The sequence below is a fragment of the Grampus griseus genome (assembly GCF_964374135.1).
Source record: "Grampus griseus genome assembly, chromosome: 11".
Lineage (NCBI taxonomy): Eukaryota > Metazoa > Chordata > Mammalia > Artiodactyla > Delphinidae > Grampus > Grampus griseus.
In genome coordinates, this window is record NC_139005.1 from 31,995,706 (window position 1) to 32,018,554 (window position 22,849).

Genomic DNA, 22,849 nt, shown 5'->3' on the forward strand with positions numbered 1-22,849 from the left:
ATGGGACCCCTCACTTACATGGGGCTATTTCAACGTTCTGAAACCTCACCAGTATAATCACGTGGTCATAAGTTTTTGCAGAATTTATAAAAGCAAAATATTTTATTTAGACTGCTGCATAGTTTCATAGCTTAGTTTATATTAGTAATTTTATCTTTTTATCTTTAAAGATGGTTCTCCAAATTTTAAAGATTTGGCCACACAAAACCTAGATTCTTCCTTATAAGGAGTAATTATTTACTTTCTGTTAAATGAATAAAAGAAAGAAATGAAGAAGGGGAAAGGGAATGAATATATTATTAATCAATACATTTTAATGTCTAAAAATTAGCATTTCTGGCAAAATTTTTCCATAAGCCACCAACAGGCAATGCTAACGTATAACTCTTGTACAGTGTCTATGCATTTACAAAGCCCTTATACAAATATATCTTTCATTAAATCTTTCTACCAGCCCTTCAAGTAAATTTAATCTTCAATTTAAATAATTGACATTGAAATGTTCACAACTGTGCTATTTGTAAAAAACATATTACTATGCTCAATTATTAAAAAGTTAAAAACTAAAACATATGAATTGAGTGACATGCTCATGTTTCTTACCATGTCAATACTGGGAGGCAGCTGAAGCCCTGATGCAGAATCTACTCTTTTCATTACAACATGGGGTTTACAAATGTACATAAAAAAACTAAAACATTCTACAAATAAGAAATATAAAATAGGGGCTTCCCTGGTGGCACAGTGGTTGAGAGTCCGCCTGCCGATGCAGGGGACACGGGTTCGTGCCGAGGTCTGCGTACTGCAAAAAAAAAAAAAAAAAAAGAAATATAAAATAAAATAGAATTGGTAATATTGTTGACCCCAAATGATGAACATTTTCCCTTCCTTTTCTTCCCTTTTCCTTCTCTTCTTTCTCTTTTCTTTTCTTCTCTTCTCTTCTCTCTCATCTTTTTATGCAGGTGTTTAATATTCTCCAACTGCCATAAAGTTAAAGCTTTTTTTGAAAATTGAACCTAACCTCTACTGAACACAAGATGAAAATGTGGTTGCTGGTCAATCACCTTGTGATTGTATCTTTTACAACCTGTCTATCAGGTAAGAAATATCCTTTGTATAATCTCCAAAAATTATGCCAATGTAAACAATATGCTGTTCACTTCATTGAATCTGGTGTATAAAGTTAGAATTAATATTTTCTTTTGACACCTGGGTCAGACAAGTAAATTCATATATATTAAGGTTGGCCCTTGTTTTCTTTTCTTTTTTTTTTTTTAGTTTCAATTAAAATTCACAAGATTTAGTTAATCAGTCTTATATAGTGATGTGCTGGTAAATATTTAAAATCTGGATCTCTGGGAGGAAAAGAAAAATCCCTGCTGTGTAGCATTTGCCAATTCCTATAGAGTAAGTCATCCTACTATTCTCAATTTCGACTTGAAATCATTTAATGTGGTGGCAGAAAAGATATGTAACAGCTCACCATTATACAGTATGTTCACTATATAATTATAATAGACTTAACCTCATTAGCATACATAAAAGTAAAATACAGTTAAATAATTAGAAAATAATGGATTTTAAGCTTTTGTTACCTTTGTTCTTTTTTATTTATAAGTTAATATAATTTAATTTTTATTATTGGCTGGTCAATCTTATGAAAAACAATTCAGAAATAATCTACAATGTATTCAGGGACTTAATAACAAAGCAGTTTTAAGAATGCTATAGTTTTAGGACAAACAAATACTATATTTCTATCTTTCAAAGACAAGTGTGAAAGATTCAGAAATATTTTCTACAAGGAGAGGTACGTTGTATTTTTATCTGAAGCAGCATGTTTTCTACAATCAGTTTTTTCTGATACCTTTGTCTCAATTACCTTAGGTCAGTGCTTGTTGAGTTGTTATTAAGTTCAAGACTTAGTTGGATATCATTTTATCATTTATCAGTCCCCCTTGATTGCTTTAATGATGAACTTGATAGGCATCTTATTGTATTTCTTATGTATTATTAAGGGAATAAAAAAGTTATTTTAATTTTGGGAGTAATTTTTATTATGATGACTTCAAAATCAAGAAAAATATAATAATTTTATCAGTACTTAAGAATTTTAATGACATTGATATAACCACGTAATTATACACACACACATATATAATTATATGCTTATATATTATATAAATATAAGAAAGAAAAATTTTGTGGTAAGGTTATTATTGCTGTATTACCTTTATGAATAAAATAAAACAAAAATAATCTTATTAGTACTGAAAATCCATACTAATTCTGTTGACCATAAATTTTAGTGCTACAACTATAAAATTGCAAAGACAAGAAATAAATATTTGCAAAGATATGGTGATACTTCAGCCTTAATAGTGAAAGGCCAGTAACCTTATTTCATTAACTAATATCTCAGTTATCTGAGTAATGTTTGAGACCATAACCTGAAGAGTTGGGGATTAATTTTTTTTCTTTTTTTCTTTTTAGAGTTTACATGGCACAGAAGGTATGGTCATGGAGGTAAGTTGATGAAAGGGTTAATTTTTAAATAGCTTTCCTCAAATAAATCATATTTCATCCTGCTTTAAGCTATTAATTCTTCAAACTTCAAGCAAATGATTAATGTTAGAGCACTTGGAAATTTTGTAAGATGATTTATCTAGGGTCTTCAGGCAACTTGTTTGATTGCCAGAATGAATGAATGGATACACCACGAACAAATATCCAACTAGAAGATTGTAGCAGATGGAATATATTCAACACAACCTGTATTTTTTCCTGCATGCTTTGTAACAATCCTATGCTACTAAACTTTGAAGCAATATTTTCAATATTGTAAAAATCTAGCTTATTTTGAAAGCCTCCTGCTTTGCTGCACACATCTCTTTAACTAAAGTTAATGCACTTGGAACCTTAAGATTCAGTTTAATTAGAAACCAAAGACCTTGCAAAATTTATTGTTTATTTTTTATTGAATATAATTAGCAATCCTGCTAGTTTAGATTCTATTTCAACCACTGAACAGTTCTTGCCAGAAATATAGGCAATATAGTAGACTGCAAAAAAGAGAATCTAGAGTAAGGCCAGCCTGGATTTACATAGTCAACCTGGTATTCACTAGTTATGTGATCTTGTGCAAATTATTCAACTTCTATGAGACTCAAGTTTCCAACATGTAACAATCACAGGATTCTTGTGAGAACTAAAAAAATAATGTGACAGGGCTTCCCTGGTGGCGCAGTGGTTGGGAGTCCACCTGCCGATGCAGGGGACACGGGTTCGTGCCCCAGTCCGGGAAGATCCCACATGCCGTGGAGTGGCTAGGCCTGTGAGCCATGGCTGCTGAGCCTGTGCGTCCGGAGCCTGTGCTCCGCAACGGGAGAGGCCACAACTGTGAGAGGCCCGCGTACCGCAAAAAAATAAAAAATAAAAAATAATAATGTGACAATAGCTTCCAGCACAGTGACATACATAGTAAGTGCTCAGTAAACATAGTAAAACTGGTAACCAATAAAAACCACAGCATAGTGGTAGGAGAATGAATAATTAGGAAGAATCACTGAGCAACCAATGCAACAACTTCCATGCCAAAGCAAGATATTCATGCCAGAGTGGGTCTGAATTTCCGTCTGTAGGGAATTAAGAAAAAGGACAGTCCTAGCATGAAGCACATCAAAGCTATTTCTGTTTCCTCCTTGTGAGTTAGGAATAACATTTAGGCTATATAAAGATCAGTGAGATATGTTTCTTGACTTCAAGAACCTTACATATAATAGGGAATAATAAAAGGAAGATTAACAGATTTATAAGAGAAATAAGTATTTTAAAACAATTACTTTGAGGAATAAATGAGTATTTAATGATGGAGCTAGTAGGTAAGGGAAACTCGAAGTATTTCAATTATTAGAAATGGAGCTAATTCTTAGAGGCAGTGGCACAAATAAAGTGCAGATGTGGGCAAATATGGGCTGTGTTAGATCACTAATTCAAAGAACTCTTGTTCTGCAGGATGTTAGTAGGACTTCATTGTCAAGTAAATTTGAGAAAGGCTAGTTCATAAAAGTTCAACAGTTTATTATTAAGTGTAATATATGTATTAGTTTCCTCGGACAGCTATAGCTATAATAACGTGACACCAACTGGGTGGCTTAGAACAACAGAAATTTATTGTCTCACAGTTCTAAAAGTCCCAAACCAAGGAGATATCAGGGTCATGCTTCTGCTAAAACCTGTAGGGGAAAGCTCCTTCCTCGCCTCTTTCAGCTTCTGGTATCCCCATCATTCCTTGGCTTGTGGCAGCATACATAGGTAGACATAAGGTAGGTGTGGACAGATGCCTAGATAGTTATGCAAAACACAGTGTCTAGGGCTTCAGGGTTGGACCATAGGTCAAGGAAATGGTTGCCATCAAGAAATGTGATAGGCTCTTCTTAGGCAGGTAATGCCATGCTAAGGAAAATTTAGTCAACTTAACCATTCTGCTAACCAGATCCTAATCTTCCTTCTAATTATTGGATTTCTGCACATTCTCAAGGCCAACTCCTTATATTTTAGTTATGATAAATTACTGCAATGTTACCTATTACCCATGAGACTAAAGAATTAGGGCACCAGAGTATTCAAAGCCTAAGCCCTAAATGTCCTTGTTCTCTTATCAGTGGGGAATGATTGACAATGAAGACAAGAAGCATGCTTTGAGACAATTTAAATATTGTTTCATTTGGAGAGTTTATTGTATTTCAAGAGAGCCTACAATACTCCCTATCCCATAACCACTGTAGCATTGTAAATATTGTAAAAATTCTAATATTAGACTGCGTTAAAATTTTGTTTTCATCGCTTTTTTCTAATAGATTTTTTTCCTGAGAATCTTATTACAGCATACTCATATAAAATTATGTTTGAAAACTATCAGATTGAGATGACATATTACAGAGTGAGAAATAGGATTTGATTCATAATGAATATAAAATGAATAAAAAATAACTCTCAAAAAAAAATAACTCTCAAGCACAGATAGTAATTATACTTTCAATTTCCAGAGATAAAATAGGATAGCAAGGTTACAGTGGACCATCACTATATAGTGAGAGGTGAAGTAATACCATTTAAGATCATACAACTAAGTGATTACACTAACCATGAAACTGAGAATGCTACTGAAAAAAGCAGCAGTTTTTGCCTGTTGCTCACATCTGTGAATTTGACAGCAAATATTCATACATGATTTCTTTTTTTCTGTTAATCTTCTTGATCAGATTTAAGAAATGAACTTACTTCTGCAATATATTACCACTATATGGTAGAAAATACACAAATTTGCATTGAGCAGATCAAAAAAAGAGTGAAGTGCTGTCTTCAATTAGCTTGAGAAGTCATCTATATAATTGTGTGCTCCTTTTTAGAAGAATATATCCAGTACAAAAAAGAGCATGTGTTTTAAAAATAATCTTATTTTTTTTAACATATTATCCATGTGTTTCTTGTACCCTTTAAGCCCATAATACTTCCAAAGCATGATCATTTGTCATCTAATTATTTCCATGGCCCTAGAAGAAAAGCAATGGATGGCTTAATTCTTGTTAATGGAGATTATAATGCTTATATTAATGGATCCTTTGCTGAACCTTGTGTTGTATTCCCCCTGAAAGTTCTTTTTCCTTGATCTGGGCTCCCTAGCTGAGCTAACAGAGCAATGAGCTCAGGTAGTATTCAAGGGGGTTATGAAGTTCACATTCAGAAGTTCACACTGAGCATGCCACAACAATTCAAAACCTTGTGTTGAGTGATTTATCTTCCCAGAGCCCAAATATGTTCTCAAAATAAAATGTATAGAGTAATTGGTAAACCACCTAATGGAATATTATGCATTATTTTAATCAGGCTCGAAAATTTTACAAAAGCTAGAAATGCACATTTATAATATATACTGAGTAGAAACACTAATGTGATGTGGTGTGTCATATTCTGCTTTTTGATCTAGAAAGTGGGCAAAGGGAAATATCTTAAATGTAATATTTTCTCAAGTGAAAAATAAATTAAATATTTTATCGGAAATTAGCTTCATATTTTTATCCCTTAAATGTTTTGTTGTCTCTTCCTATAAAGGGCAGATGGAAGTGGAGTACTAGAAAATATCTGCATATAACTTTGGAAAAGCACTTGTCATTGAGAAAAATAGCATGGGGCACTGATAATATACAGTTTGGCCTATAAACTTCAACCCAGCTCATCCCAAAAGTGTTTTATTTTTACATCTATCCTTTGAGGGATTGCCTATCAATCAATAGATATAGTCCCATCATTATTAACATGTGGCATTCCATTATTTTCAATGGAAATATTCATTGCTGGTATCTTTTCCAGAAAAACAAAAAAAAACTAAGCATTATGATCATGATGAAGAAACTATAAACAATATTTTCAGTTTACTAAAAGATGACCGATTTTTATCTCAAAGGCATATACCTTAAAATCATAGAGTCAGAAAGTATGTTGGTAGATGCCAGGGGCCAGGAGGTGGGGGGGTGGAGAGGGCGAATGGGGAGTTGTTAGTGTTTAACAGGGACAAAGTTTCAGCTTAGGAAGGTGAAAAATTCAGGAGACAGATGATTGTGAGAGTTGCACAACAGTGTGAATGTACTTAGTGCCACTGAACTGTACAGTTAAATATGGTTAAAATAGTATGTTTTATACTATGTGACTTACCACAATAAAAAAATATTAAGAAATCAAATAAAAATGAAAAAAGATACACTATCAAAAAATATGCATTTTATGAAAATATGCAAATCTACTAATCTCTACCTCCATATTGATGTATGTTTATGTGCAACTGTCTTTGTTGTATTTCAAAGCACTGTACAGTACTTTAAATAATCAAGGCAACTTGGAATGAACAAAACTCACTTTATTTCAAAGTGATAAAAGTAGTTATTTCAAGAAGGCTAATAAAATTATAAATTAAATTGAGAATTCAGAATTATTACAAACCCAATACTGGCACTACCAGACGGCACTCTAGAAGCAGGTGCTAGCAGGCCAGGATTAACTATTTCTACATTGGAAATACAATACTGTTGAAGAATCTTTAGGTAATGAAACCCTGCACCTATTGAGATGAGTTCAAATTTTGTGAAATAGTGTGTAATCACCATTATTAAACGAAGTAGATACTTAATTAAGTTGACAGTCTTTTCAATTTGCTGCTTAATGCAAAATTTTCCGATGCAAGTTGGAGTCGACCTAAAGAAAAATCCCTAACCTTAAAGACCTGAAATTCTATTAAAAGTGTCTTTCATAGGGGACTTCCCTGGTGGCACAGTGGTTAAGAATCCACCTGCCAATGCAAGGGACAGAGGTTCGAGCCCTGGTCCTGGAGGATCCCACATGCCACGGGGCAACTAACATGTGCCACAACTACTGAGCCTGCCCTCTAGAGCCTGCTAGCCATAACTACTGAGCCCATGGTCCACAACTACTGAAGCCTGTGCACCTAGAGCCCGTGCTCCGCAACAAGAGAAACTACCGCAATGAGAAGCCTGCGCACCGCAACAAAGAATAGCCTCCACTCACTGCAGCTAGAGAAAGCCCACATGCAGCAACGAAGAACCAAGGCAGCCAAAAATGAATGAATGAATTAATTTTAAAAATAAATTTTTTAAAACAGTGTCTTTCACAGAGCATAACTTTTAAATTTTAATAAAGTCCAACTTATCAAATTTTTTTCTTTCATGGGTCATGCTTTTGGCATTATATCTCAAAACTTCACCATATGCAAAGTCAGAATCAAGTCATTGACTGAATTAAGAACAACCAACACCTCAACAGATGACCAACAGCCTCACAGATGACCATCTAAAATTCTTATGCTGCCACTGATGTAACAAATGGAAACTCAAGATCTAATCCAGTGCAGATCAGGGGGTTTCTGCTTAAATTATATGCATAATTGCACCAAACATCCATTCCTCTTTAAATTTGATGATCTTTTCTATTAGTAATGATAGTAATACCATAATCATCAGGCTTGTATATAAATACAATGTACTTAGAAGATATTCATGAGCTTTAAACTCCCCTAAACACTTTATTTTTAGTATTCTAAATACTTAGTCTATTTAGGTATTTTTTTTAATTGTTCAAAAAATTTCATACTAAACTCATAATTCATCAGGGGGTAAAGTGAGAATAGAAGTCATCTTACCTTCCAGAAGAGAATCAAAATATGTTAATAAAATTGAACTCCTCTGCTTGTCTTTGTAAGCTTTTTTGTTTTTTTTGGGGGGGGGGCGGAGTTGGGAAGAAACAACAGACTCTCCAGGGCAGCAGTGTTACTAAATTGCTCCAGTCAGAAAAGCTGTGCAACTGGGAGAGATTCAAGGAAGAGCTTATGAGATTGTCCAAGTGGGAAGAAAAAATAGCATATGATTTTTACCATAGATAAGCACAAGGTCGTTTCTTTCAGAGATTAGAATATCTAGACCCTACATCCAAACGAAGGTCTAGTTATCAGGGATTTGGGTTTCATTCCTCATTTTTCTCTGGTGTGCTATTATATCCTGAAAGGCCAGAAAACATTGGCCATCATCAGGAAAATTATAGAAGCAAAGCAGAAAACATTATATGCATTTCTAGTTTTTATAACCTCAGGGATATGGAACTAGACACAGCTCAGAGCAGGACTTCAAGAGCATTAGCAGAGGACTTCTGTGAACACCTTGCACTCATTGTCTTACTTATGGCTGCAGTAGGCCTGTGAAGTCCTTAGGGCATGTGCCCCTATTCCTTTCTTTTTTTTAAACTGTAGATACCATGTAGAACAAACTTATATAAAACAACGGCTAGAACACTGCACAGCTGGAGCTAAATCCCAGTTTCTCTGGTTCCTCCAATTCTGATCCAGCAATTTATCTGCGGTCTGAAATAGAATGGTGGTTTTGGAATGTAACTAAGGTCTATAAATTCTTGAATGGCAATTTCAGCAAATTCCAACTAAAAATGAGGCTTCTCCCTTTGAAATATTTCAGGTCAGTTTAGAAAAATTAATGCTTCATACTGGGAGAAACTAACTGAAGGTTTTTGTTAGTCATCTATGTACACAGAAATATGTATTGACATAATGCTTATGGCACCATAGCTACAAGAATGAATAAAATTTGGCCCCTGAAGTTTTTGGAATTAGTCTAAGAGATGATATACATAAGATATTTAAATTAAATTTTGAAAGCATTGGCAAATTCATGAGAATCAGTAGTTATTGATTACTGACTACATAGGTTGTCTCAATGTAATTCTCACAATAGTCCAATGAGATAGATTTTATTATTATCCACATTTTATAAAGCATGATATTGAGTCTTGGAGACATTAAATAATTTTTCCAAAAGCACTGCTAAACAGTACTAAAGCAAGATTTAAAAGACGTAATTAAACTTCTTGTTAAGAGAAACTGGGAGAAAGCTTTTATCCTTAAGTTTGATGTTAGAACAACCAAAATTTCAGTGTAGCATTTGCCTTACACTCTCTCTTAAAAAGTAAATTGGAGGAGTGAACCATAGTTTTTGATCAAGCAGAGACATTACAATGATCCCATGTAAGACTATTCCTCATTTCTAGTCATATACATCAGTATTAATTCATTTGGGGTATATGGCTCTTAGCTGTGCTCTGTAAATGGTGCCACACTGATGACATGGGAGTGAATCTCTTCTCCTCATCCTGCTATGATGTGTCACACCTGCCCTTCAGAGAGGATACACAGTCAGGAACAACTGCTTCTCAACACTATTTTTGTGGTAGATTTTTTGTGTGTGTGTGGTAGATTTTGTGGTATTTTTGTGGTAGATTTTAAATGAGTTGGCCAGATCCCATATCATGTAATTAGTTTACTGATTGTTCTAGATGTTGCTAAGTACTAGTGCTGGTCACATGTTTAAAGACAAAAACAAAAATTAAACAAGAACTGACCCCCAAAAAGGACTCATTTCCCCAGAGCATCTAGAAATTCATTCGTTATGTTGTTCAAAAGTTGTTAAGTACCTAGTATGTTCCAGACCTGTCCCCAGGCATCTGCAATCTAGTGAAACAGAAAGTTGTATCAAGAATCACAGCAGGTGTGTTAAGTGTCATAAGCCTGATAGGGAGTTATGAGAACATAAATGAGGACCAACTAAAGCTAGGAGGGGTTGGAGAGGTGGCTTCGTGAAGGAACTAACGCTATGACTAAATCATAAAGGAGTGTACAAAGTTTTTTTTTTTTTTTTTAGATTTAAACGTTTTTTTTCTTTTTTTCTAATTTATTTATTTATTTTTGGCTACATTGGGTCTTTGTTGCCGTGCACGGGCTTTCTCTAGTCGCGGTGAGCAGGGGCTACTCTTTGTTGTGGCGCTCGGGCTTCTCATTGCGGTGGCTTCTCTTGTTGCGGAGCACCGGCTCTAGGCGTATGGGCTTCAGTAGTTGTGGCACGTGGGCTCAGTAGTTGTGGCTCACGGACCTAGTTGCTCTGCAGCATGTGGGATCTTCCCAGACCAGGGCTCGAACCCATGTCCCCTGCATTGGCAGGGAGATTCTCAACCACTGCGCCACCAGGGATTCCAGGAGTGTACAAATTTTGATAAGAGGAGAAAAGTCAGATGGTGATTCCAGAAAGAGGAAAAGTATGTGCAAAGTGTCAGAGGCATAGAAAGCATGACTTGCGTGAGGAGCCGTAAATAGTGAAGCATGGCACCGCAGAGTGCTTTTGGGGAAATGCTGAGAGATGGGCAGAAAAGAATTTTGAATAAAGAACCTGAACATTTTCCTCAAGATTATAGTGGCAAATATCTTTGGTTTGAATGAAAATGGAGATTCCATGTTTCTGACCTTTTTTTCAAAAAACTTTTTAATGTACCCAAATTATCTTTGATTTGTAAAATAGAACAATGTAAAATAATTGTATTTTTCTTATAGTTTCTGAGGAAGACAAAGGATTTGGACCAATTTTTGAAGAACAACCAATCAATACCATTTATCCAGAGGAGTCACCGGAAGGAAAAGTTTCACTAAACTGTAGGGCACGAGCCAGCCCTTTCCCAGTTTACAAGTAATGTACCTCATTGCTCTTTTCAGAAAGAAGTGTTGGACTAAAGATTACAGATCAGCATCTATGACCCTGTATCTATAGAGAAAGCTATGGCATAAAGCTTTCTACGAAGTCCAGGAACATTAACAAAAATATTGTCATACAAGTTATTTTTTTAAAGTTGTTAATACCCAAATAGATAGTTTTCGCAAATATATGCAAATAATTCACTTCCTATTTCCTGCAGAGATAATGCCAGTGTCATTTGACATTATCCACTTAAAAACTGGCTAATGGAGATCATGCTATTAAGTAAGAAAATGGTTATATGAATAATATGCACAATTTAAATATATGCATTTGAGGATAAGCTGGTTTTGTATGTATTGGCCTGGATAACTCATACCTACAAATGATGGATAGTATTTCTATATTAACTACATTTAAAGAGCTTCTTACATAGATAACTCTAGAAAGCACTATTTTTTCAGTAGTCTCAAATCTATATTCCAGACAACAAAGCAAATTCCTTAAATGTCTCTACTTATCGGACAATCTATATAACATACCTCTTTATGTTTTTCTGGGGTACATATTTATGCTATCAAAAATAACTTTATAAAAAGTAACATTTGGTTCTCTTGCTTCAGAGTGTTCAGAAAAGTATACTAACAGTTTCTAGCCTGATGTAAAGAATAAGATTTAAAACTTAAGCAAATGCCAATGGATTTTGGTTCCAGGAAAACAAAGGAAGTGATTGATGGGGAAATTGGGTCTCTAGTGTGTTAATGTCACCTGAGTTAATTGAAGGTTGTCATTCAATAAAGTTGATTTTAGTACTAGATTTTTCTTCTCATGGATAGAAAAATAACTTTCTATTTTTATTAAAAAGTTGTTATCATGGAGAATACCCCTTCCCCCCATTTAATTATACTTGAACTCATTTTCTCTTGCCTCTGGCTATAATTACAAAAATTTTCTTAAAATAAATATAAATTTACATATAAAATCACCATCTCTTTAAAATTATTTTTATAATTTTATAAAAGTAGAAGTAGATATTTTATAAATTATAAATAACACATTTGTTCTGAAAATATTTGATGGACTAGATTTATTTCTACCCTTAAGTCATATATAATGAGCATTTATGTACATAACTGTGGACATGGCATAGTATAACTAATGGGGGCTCTAGAGAAGATTTAATCCAGGTACAAAATTTTATAGGAGAGGAAGCTGAGTCCTGAATAAGTAAGTTGACTTGCTCTTCTCCAGAGCTAGTAAATCACAGATCCAGGGCTGAAATACAGGTTTTATGACTTTCAAAGAAACATATAATTTTTTTCAGTATTTATCTATCTAGACGGGTCAATAGCATTTCAAAAACTATTTCAGTGACGGTTATTCTGTGACAGTTATTCTGTGACAGTCTGTCCTTGACATTCATACACGGAACCTAAGCAAATCAGCCTCCAGGCTCCAATGGAAGAGAAAAGAACAGCAGAGGCTGTTCTCAGATAGTGTTCTACGAACGTGTACTTCTCTTTGCTGCCGCCACTACCACCATCCAGCAGAGACAGTAAAAAGCAAAGTTTTACATCAATAAAATTTTGTACATGTTGATTAGCACCTCTCTCTAGCTCCCTCCTGCTAGTCCCACTTAGTCTTCTCATTAAAATATAAAAAAGAACAATGAAAAGCAAAACTTTGCTTGGCAAATACATCACCAACTCCCCCCCAAAGGTTGCATCAGCACATAAGTCCTCAGGACAAGTACGGCCTGATTATCTACACGTTAATGTAGAGAGCTGAAGGGGAGAAGTAGACGTTTAATTGTTAGGAAGGTGATCTGCATTTGACATCAAAATAAAAAATATTCAGCTCATGATGCAGCTTGTCTGACAGAAGAACACTTGCAGTTATGAACTTACTTAATATTACTTAATATTCAGGGCAAGCCATACTTACCTTGGTAATCATGTAATTTGTCATTCACATAGTACTTTTATATTTATGGCATGTTCTATGATAATTTGTTATTCGTGGCAACATCATGAACGTTACAACAGGGAACTTTACCTTTCACTCATCAGCCTTGAGGTTTTCATTATCTTGCCTTGTCTCCCACAATAACAAGAACTCCAATAAAAATTGTGTTTAAAGCTGTGTAAAAGGAATTACAGCAAAGGTGAATCTTCCTGAAAATAAAATAGACCGTGAACTTACCTTAACACAGCAAAACTTAATCATTATATAACATCAAGGGCAGAATCAGTCCCACTGGGAAGAAGTTAAAGCAATAAATAAAAATTTAAAGTAAATATAATGAGGGGGCGTAAAACATAACAATGGGAACTGCCTAACAAAGAAACCCATTGCCTTGGCAAGTACTAAGTGACTTGACATTGGATGGTTCAGTCAGGGACAATATTGCCATCAGCTGGGGTGAGGGGGATGATTTATTCATTGGGTTGGTATTTGGTAGGTTTTCAGAAGCAAAGCACAGTTTTCTGTTGTTCGCTTTTGAATTACTTCCTACACAGTAAAAATTAAAACTAAAAATGTTCCAGTAATTTGATTTATTAAAAAATATTATAAAATCATTAGACCTCTTTGGCAAGATTCTGACCCTAATCAGAATTGTGCAGCCAGGCAATGAATGATGGGACCACAGCCCACTGGTTCACCATGGCTCGTCTTATAACATTGCAGAAGACATGGAACCTTAACCCTGATAGAACATGAGTATAAAATTATGCAGGTGGTCAACTTAATTGACAATTATTTTATATATGCAATCTTCTCATCATCTCACCAAGAAACTTAGATTCCTGTTTCTAGTTGGTTTATTCATAACGTCATCTCCATGTAAATATACCTTCAATAGTGTACTTGTGGCTTGGAAACGAAGACCCAGTTGACTTTAATCATGTTCAAATAGTGTGATCGACCTCTAGTGGTCAGAATATGACATTTACTGAGAAGAATCCTGATTTCAATTAGTATGTTTTTTTCAAAAATGACTCATATTTAGAATCAGATATTGATATTTTATATTTTATTTCTGCTATAGGAATGTTTTTAATATTTTATACAATATATCTATATGCATTAATCTAAACTAGTGCATAAAAGATTATCATTTATAATCCATGTATATCTGCTAAGAAACCAGTTTATGCAGCAAAATTCAATGAAATATTTGTCCTTTGGGATGCCTCATGAAAAAAAAGGAAATTATTCATACACTTGAACATTTACCTTTCTGTGCCTGAGCTGAATTATAAATCATGAGCCCAGAGGCACAGAATTATAGGATGTGAATAAATACCACTCTGAGTCAACTACTTAATCACCTGACTTCACATGGAGCTATACTCATATTATTTTAGAACAATGTTAGCCCAGTACACTGTTTGCAGTCCTCTTGGCCTTTGATATGACATTTATTTCTTTTTTTCACAGATGGAGAATGAATAATGGGGATATTGATCTGACAAGTGATCGGTACAGTATGGTAGGAGGAAACCTTGTTATCAACAATCCTGACAAACAGAAAGATGCTGGAGTATATTACTGTTTAGCATCAAATAACTACGGAATGGTCAGAAGCACTGAAGCAACCTTGAGCTTTGGATGTAAGTAATTGTAACTTTAAAAAGGGCAAATGCATTTGGGAGAAGTAAAACTTAGATGTTATCATAAGAGTTTAACAAAAGGAGAAATCAAGAAAAAAAGAAAGTGAAGGACTCCATAGATGAGGTGTGTCTTACCAGATTAGTGGGCCTTAATTGTGTGGAGAAGAAAAAATTTCAGGAGAGCAAAATGTCACGAGGGGTGTTATGAATGTACTTGAAGTAGTGAAAGATAACACTGGAAAATAAACTAAGGCCATGTTCAAAAAGATCTTGAATAAGTTTCTAAAGATTACTATCAACGGAAATGCTAAGCTATGCATTCTCAGTGGGGGTGATATCACCCCCAAGGTAGTGAAAATTGGTTTTTGCGGTGGGGGGAACCATCTTAGATATTACAACATAATGGTCTATGGCTCTCCAATGCTCAGCCCCACCCAACAAAACTTTTATTCCTTAGTATTTAATTTTTCTTGTTAAGAATAAATTAAATAAAATTTCTCATTTTGGGGACAATAATAATGAAAATATTTTGAGAAACATTGTGGTAAACTAAAAGTTAGAGGTTATTCTGAAAGAGAAATGTGTGTTGGGAGAGGAGCTGGACTAGGTGTTCTCCGTGCGTGATTTTATGTCAGCGTTTAAATATTCTACAAAGTGAATTATAGGATGAAAGTGACATTTTAAAAGGACCCAAGTGGTAGTGATTACCAGGAGGGAGTGAGACAGGGTCAGGAAGTGCAGTCCGATTAAATTGGTGTGGTGACAGTGGGAATGAAAATAATAAACTCAGTCCTTGAAGAAATACACAACAGATTGCATTGCATTGAAAGAAAAAGACCTTCAATATTTTCTTAAGGAAAGTCTAGTCAAAAGGCAGAAACATTCTGCTCTCTTTAAAATGGGATGGGCGCAAGTAAGACCAATTTCAAGGATGGGAGGAAGCATTTAAATTGTCGCTTCACATGCAGAGGTGACATTAAGTTATCCACAGTGAGATAGATGTCAGCTAAGTTTTGAGGACAGGGATGGCATTCCAGTGAGGCATCAGGACAAGAAAAGTAGATTTGAAGCGTTCTTTGCAAAAAGGTAGTTATTGGAATGATAAATTTTCAGGGACGTAAGTATACTGAGAGAAGTAAAAACTAGATTTTATAATTCGAGTACTGATCACATGTAAGGAATAAGAGATGAGGCAAGACTGAAACAGAAAGAGAACCAGTAAAACAAATGAAGAATCAAATAGTAGGCTATCAAAAAACCAAGCAAAATGTGAGTTCCAAATACACAGGAGAGAGTAGAGGAAATAAAACAGGAAAACCCAGAATTTGGAAAAGAGCAAGAGATAGTTGACCTTAACATTCCTCATCTAGCATCCTGCCCTTCATCTTTATTCCTTCTCCCCATTGGAGTCCTCCCTAAAACTTTCTCTGGTAGAGCCCTGGGTTTTTCTGAACACACTATTTCCAGATACTCTTATGGAGATTCTTCCTAAATCTGAAACAAAGTTTAGGAAATGCTCAATCTTCAGGGTTGTCCAAATAGTTATCAGGTGCTACCAATGTCCATACTCTTCTGTAGTGTGTGCACATCCCAGTGTGTGTAAAAGGGAATTAATTGACTTTGATAGGTTTCACCAAACCAACAGAGAACTATTGTATCTAAAAGTGAGTTACTAGCTGAAAAATAAACTTTAATGAGTATCAATCTTTCTATTGCCCAGAGAGTGAATGTTCTCCTTTTTGTTTTCATGATTAGATCTTGATCCTTTCCCACCTGAGGAACGTCCCGAGGTCAGAGTGAAAGAAGGGAAAGGAATGGTGTTGCTCTGTGACCCTCCATACCATTTCCCAGGTAAACTTAGCTCTTCTGTGATTATAAGCACCTAGGAAATGAAATGGGGAAGTTTCTGTTTTCTATTTTTTTGTTTTATTTTCTTAATAATAATGGAACATTTATAATTAAATAAGACTCAATATTTGTGTAACCTTATAATGCATGACTTACTAGTGATTATAGATGCTTGCTTTTTTAATTCCTTAATAACTGGGCCTTAATTCCAAAAAATCTATGGTCATTTCAGTTTATAAACAATATATATGTTGGATTATGTCCCTATTAAAGTTCCTGGTACACAGGAGAAAACACTGTAGATTTTCTACAAATGACCTCTGAAATAGAATAGTACCAAGGAAGAATACATAATCAACCATTTTATTAACAATTTAGCATCTACAGTATACTGTGAACTGTAATTAAACACTAGAAAGGAATAAAGGCATAATAAATTATTAATCTCTGTAGGAGTACCAATCCAGAAGAAAGGGGCTAAATCAAATGTCACCTATTAGAAGATTCAACTTTTGAATTCATGTTTTCAGTAATTTGATATGGCTAAAAGAAAAGCCACCAAAGTGTTAATTAAAAGATGAACACTGCATACATTTCACTTGTTTTATTTATCAAATATCCTCTTCAAACAATATATTAATACCACTTTTCTCACAGAAAAAAATGTTTTGGGTTCTTATAGTTTTAATATTATGTCATAAAGACATAAAATATTACATCTTTAAATATCTCCGTAGAGAATGATTCATAACAGGCTAGTATAAATCATTTTCTATGGAATATATTAGTGTGGCATATATATACATATATATATATATATACTATTCCAATTATGTATATATAAATTCAAATTTTTTTTGATCATTTTCTTTCTAATAGCTATGGGAGAAAGATAATTAATTGATAAACATAGGAGGAATTTATGAATCCAAAATGTTGTAAAAAAAATTTCAAAGAGGGAGTAGTCTTTTTTTTGAAGAACTGACAAAACTATGAAAAAAAAAATCCTATCATGTTCATAGTGTTTCCCACAAACCGAATGACCATAAGTCACCAGTGTCTACATTTGACCATATTCAACACTGGATGGGCTTCATTCAATCACTCATTCACTCAACAAATCTCTTGTGAGCACTTGTTATGTATCAGGCACTGTTTACACCACAGAAATACCTCATTGAGCAAAATAGAAAAAGCTACTCTCCCTCAGAGACCTTCTACAGGGAGAGAGACAATAGACAAGATAAATAGTTAATAGACATAGCATGTTAGATATTAATAGATAAGTGAAAGGGAGAAAAAATAATCCAGGAAAATGGGAAGAGGAAGTGTTGAAGGGATGACTAAACTTTTATAAAGGGCATCACTGAGATGGTAACTTTGAAATAAAGCCTGAAGGAAATGAAGAAGCTAAAATGAAGATATTTGAAGGAAGGACATGCCAGATATATGCCACAGCAAGAATAAAGTTCCAAAATGGGAGTATGGAGGAAGACAAAGTGAGCCAGGTTGCTGAATGAGATACAGGGTAGCAAGGAATGAAATCAAAGCGATACAAGAGATATATTGGTTGGAACCTTATAATCCATAGCAATTACATTGGCTTTTACTTTGAGTGAGAGTTACATTGAAGGGATTTAAACAGAAGAGTCATATGACATCACTTAAGTTACAGAAAGTTAAATCTGGCTACTGCTGTAAGAAAAGACTCAGGGGAGGGTAAAGGTGAAACCAGGAGATCAGTTCAAAGGTATTGCAATCATCTGGGCAATGAATGGAGGACCAGAGCAGTGGCACTGGAGGTGGAAAGAAATGGTTAAATTCAAGATATATTTTGAAGGAAAAGCCAAGAGGACTGACTGGTAGACTTTCTGTGAGATATAAGAGAAAAACAGGAGTCAAGGATGACATCAAAGTTTTTGTCATGAGCTCTTGAGAGGATGCAGCTGCAATTGCCTGGAGGAATAGCTATGGACATAAGAGTGAGGTGCCTGATTTAAACTTTCAAAAGGAGCTGTCAGATTGGCATTTCTGTGAATGTGGAACCCAGGGGCAACATCTGAGCTAGGAATATCAGTTTGTGATACATCATTTTATAGTTTTAAAAGCCATAGGAATGCATGTGATAACTTAGGGAATTAGTACAAACAGAAAGGGGGAAAATGTCCAGGGAACAGGCTTTGAGATTTTTCTGAGATAAGTCTTGTTTTCAAGTCTCTGTGACATCTTTACTACTGTGCCGAATGAAGAATTTCATGGACCAAAACAAGGTTGATAGAAGCTTCAAATCATTAAGCGAAATGACTAATTACCTCTTCATCCTGATAAAGATACATATGTTTATATGGGCAGGGGCAGGGCAGGGAATTAAGTAGGTCTTTTAAATAAACTGGAGAAACATCATTAATCATAGAATAGAATCTGAGCTGCTCTTCATCTCCTTTTGTCCGCTTGTGTTCTTAGTGGATTATGACCTCTTTGAACATTAGACATGCCATCTTCAAACATAAGAATGGACATATGCTTCAAAACCATAATGTGTGTATGTATGTGTACTATTTTACCATCTCCATGCCATAAATCTATCTTCCTCCTATAGGCAGTTAAGTTAAGGTTTTGTGTTTGCAGTTTAAAACTTAATGGCGTTGAAGGTGTAAAGGAACCTGCCTTTGGATTCTGAGCCTCAGAGAATGTTATACGCAACTATTTATAGTTGTCAAACCCTGCTGCTCTACTTGGTGATCTGATAACCTAGGATTTAGTCCTTACTAAGTCAAGTCAACTTAGACATATCTACATCTCAATTTCCTTGTTTAAAATTTGGGAATAATAATTCCTGTGCCACCTACTTCATAGACCTTGTTGTGAGATTTAAATTTAATAATATATTTTTAAATGATAAAATGGATATATAATTAACATGGATTATTATTAAAGTAAATAAAATACATTTAGTACATTTAGTATTTTGAAACTTATTATGAAAGCAAATAAAGTACTTCTTACTCTACTAAGAATTTTTTATTCACGATTATAGCAATGTTGTCTTTCTCATTTATGCACAGGAAAAAGATCTAGAAGGGAAGTCTCATGTTTACAATCCATTACATTTTTCTATGGATTTGGGTGTTCTACAGTTTCTTGCAAAGGGGAGAACTCTGATTTGAACCAGTTTACTTATTTATCAAGAATACTTATACGTAACTATATCAGTACAGATGTTGATTCAATTTTATAACAACATTTGATATACAACGGATTGCCTAATGCATAGCACAGAATAAGTGTCCAAAAAATATTTGAGGACTGAGAGAGTGAAAGAGTAAATAAATGTGTTCATTAAATTGGTGGATATGTAGTGATTACAATTTCATTAAAAGATAAATTTTCCTGTTAAGATTTTGTTTTATTAAATAGCAATCAATAATTCATGAATGTGAAAGACTTCCTAAACCCCTAGACCCTCAGAAAATGAAAACATGATGCTTTGTTTCTGGCCAATTTTCAGAACCATCAGAAATTGAGTTATACAATCTCACAAAATAGAAATCATATATGTGCATATTAAGTGAGAGAATAAAGATGAAATCCATTGTTCAAAGGGTGGATACTATTGACAAAATATGGAATACCTAGTAATAGATATGGTGGGAATTTTTTTAATGAATAAGAAAGTGGGAATACTCCTAAGAAAAATAACTCATGAAATGGTGAATATGATATTGAATGAATCTCAATAGACTAAAAAGGTAAGCACAAAAATAGACACGAATGCCAGAGCATCGTAGGGAATATGTGAGCCCACGGTATAAGTTGGTATAAATTTCTTTCTAAAAGAGTTTAATGTATAGTTTACTGTGAGTATCAAAGAAAAATTAGGAGCTATAGTGATTTTATTGGTATAGGTAAATTCTGTTCTATTGAGGTTAATTAACAAAAAAAGTACAAACATCTTCTAAAAAGTTTGTGAATTATTCTTCCAGGGAACACTTAAGTACTTTAAATCTATTTCAAGGAGAAATATATATTATTTATCAAGGTTAGATAAGTGATGTATTTCAAAGTAATACAATGAAACTAGTCAAATGCAGTATAATTGGCCAAAACAAATCCCCCTGTAATATGGTCCAGACTGTCTTGAGGCAAAGGAAAAACATCCCAGACATCTATCAATAAAAGTAATGTTTTTGAAACAGGTGCTGGTACTTATTACTTTTTCTAAAAAAGTAATTTTATAATAATTTATTTTTTAAGCCAGACAGCAGGGCTATGAAGAAAGCAGGTGTTGGCTTCTTCAGCGATGGTTAATTTTACCATCTGCATGGGGCAGGGGAAGACAGATAGATAATCGATTGAGCCCCTGTGAGAACTTGGTCAGGGTTTGGCTCTTGATTGCCTAAATTCAGTCTTATTCTTAAGTCCGAGCAGCAGGACAGCTACCACACCAGTCGTGGAACCGTTTTGGTAGTTCTGGGGTGGAAAGGGAAGTTGGAAGATCTGTTCTGCCTCCCTACTGCTCTATATCCCCAGGGAAGTCAACCAGCTAAAGCTCTGTGTCCCTGTTTAAAAATAGCAATAGCAATTCCTACCTTTATTTTAATGAGAAATGATAGCTTCCAATATATTGCAATTATTCTTTCATCCAAGTAGATGGCTTATCAGTAGGCAAAAATTCGTTAAATAAATTTAGATTAACTATTAATATTACAAGTCCCTTAAGGGCAAAGGCCAAATCTGTCTTGTTTAGTGACACATAGAAGATAACTCAGTAAACTGGAGAATCCACATTGGGCATTAAATCAGCCAGACCAGTTGCTCTGTAGTCCAACACTTATGTTTCTATCAACATCATGGAAATAACTTCTCTGACCTAGCGTTTCTCCCTTGAAGATTCAAATAGTAAAACATTATCCCATTCCTCTTTTCTAATGAGTGGTAAACAGAAAACTTTCTTAAAATTTACAGAAACTGAAAAATATAGTAATTAAAATAGACTGACCAAAGTCATATTTAGTCTAGATTTAAAATACAGTTCTCCATATTCACATAACTAGGGGTACTCAGACTATTCTGAATGCATTTTGTGTGTGGTATCTTGAAATCATTGTATAGCTAAGAAAATCCTTCTTCTGTAAGGAAATCTATACTTTCCTGACTCTTTCTGACTTTTTGGAATTTAATTTTGTGCAGAAATCATTACAAAACTATTAATTTTCTTTTTAAGTGAGAATACAAAAAAATATTTCAAAATTAGACAGGTTTACAGTTGTTAAAATATGCTATAAATATTATTTTGGATCAAAGATTACATGGAATTATTTGTTGCCCAATTCCAAGAACCTGATTTTAGCAATTTAAGCAGCCCCCAAAGTTTCTTCTTATTTTGTTTCTCCTGTGGTTTTTACCTGACCTTAAATCAGCATAAGAATAACAATTAAGATAATAGAATCATTCACAGATATAAATGCCTAGAAAGATGTATGCTAACAATGATAACTCTGAGTTGGAGAATTATGGTGGTTTAATTTTCTTTCTCTTTTTAACTTTATCTGTATTTCCTATTATTTTAATAAAAATAAACTTCTATAATTAAAAAGTTAAGATGAAAAAACAGAATAATCATCTTCATTCGCTTTTATAATATTGTATATTGCTGGAGAAAATTACATAGCTAATCTAAATGGAATCCCCTGGATTATTATTCTCAAGCATGCTGAATGTATATAGTGTGCAATTCTTATAGTTTTTCCTATTCAGCTCTCTTTCACACTCCCATTAGCAGCTTCACCAATCACCTTGAGTTCCCTAAAGCAAAAGGGTATTATGTCACGATTTTTTCTGTGTGTGTGTGGTACGCGGGCCTCTCACTGTTGGGGCCTCTCCCGTTGCGGAGCACAGGCTCCGGACGCGCAGGCTCAGCGGCCATGGCTCACGGGCCCAGCCGCTCCGCGGCACGTGGTATCTTCCCAGGCCGGGGCACAAACCTGTGTCCCCTGCATTGGCAGGCGGACTCTCAACCACTGCGCCACCAGGGAAGCCCCATGTCACGATTATTTCATTTTTAAAAGATCATGACTTTCCACCATCTTACATCTAAAATCCTTTCTAACTTGAACTAAGAGATCCCCTCTTTTTCTGAGGTGATCTTCCTAGTGGCAGTTGTCTTCACATGGTTATGATGTTTTAAAGGGAATCAGCATATTGTGACTGAGAAATACGCATTGCCCAGAGTTCCCTCTTGCACATTACTGCTGCACATGACTACTGGGGGGTCATTCCTCAAAACTGGAA

At 34.6% G+C, this 22,849-nt stretch overlaps 1 protein-coding gene across 4 annotated transcripts in view; it reads left to right on the top strand.

Annotated features, from left to right (window-relative positions):
• Positions 1-1,037: 1,037 nt before the first annotated feature.
• The window catches only part of CNTN1 (contactin 1), a gene marked incomplete at both ends in the record, with an annotated part of 164,881 nt that continues 143,069 nt past the window's right edge, over positions 1,038-22,849 (top strand). For 3 of the 4 annotated variants that reach the window (XM_082666225.1, XM_082666224.1, XM_082666227.1), the window contains 5 exons: positions 1,038-1,098; positions 2,494-2,526; positions 10,958-11,090; positions 14,538-14,710; positions 16,466-16,561. In XM_082666225.1, the coding sequence (XP_082522351.1) occupies positions 1,038-1,098; positions 2,494-2,526; positions 10,958-11,090; positions 14,538-14,710; positions 16,466-16,561 (496 nt within the window). The remainder of the gene's footprint in view (positions 1,099-2,493; positions 2,527-10,957; positions 11,091-14,537; positions 14,711-16,465; positions 16,562-22,849) is intronic. The other variant, XM_082666226.1, reaches the window with a different exon arrangement.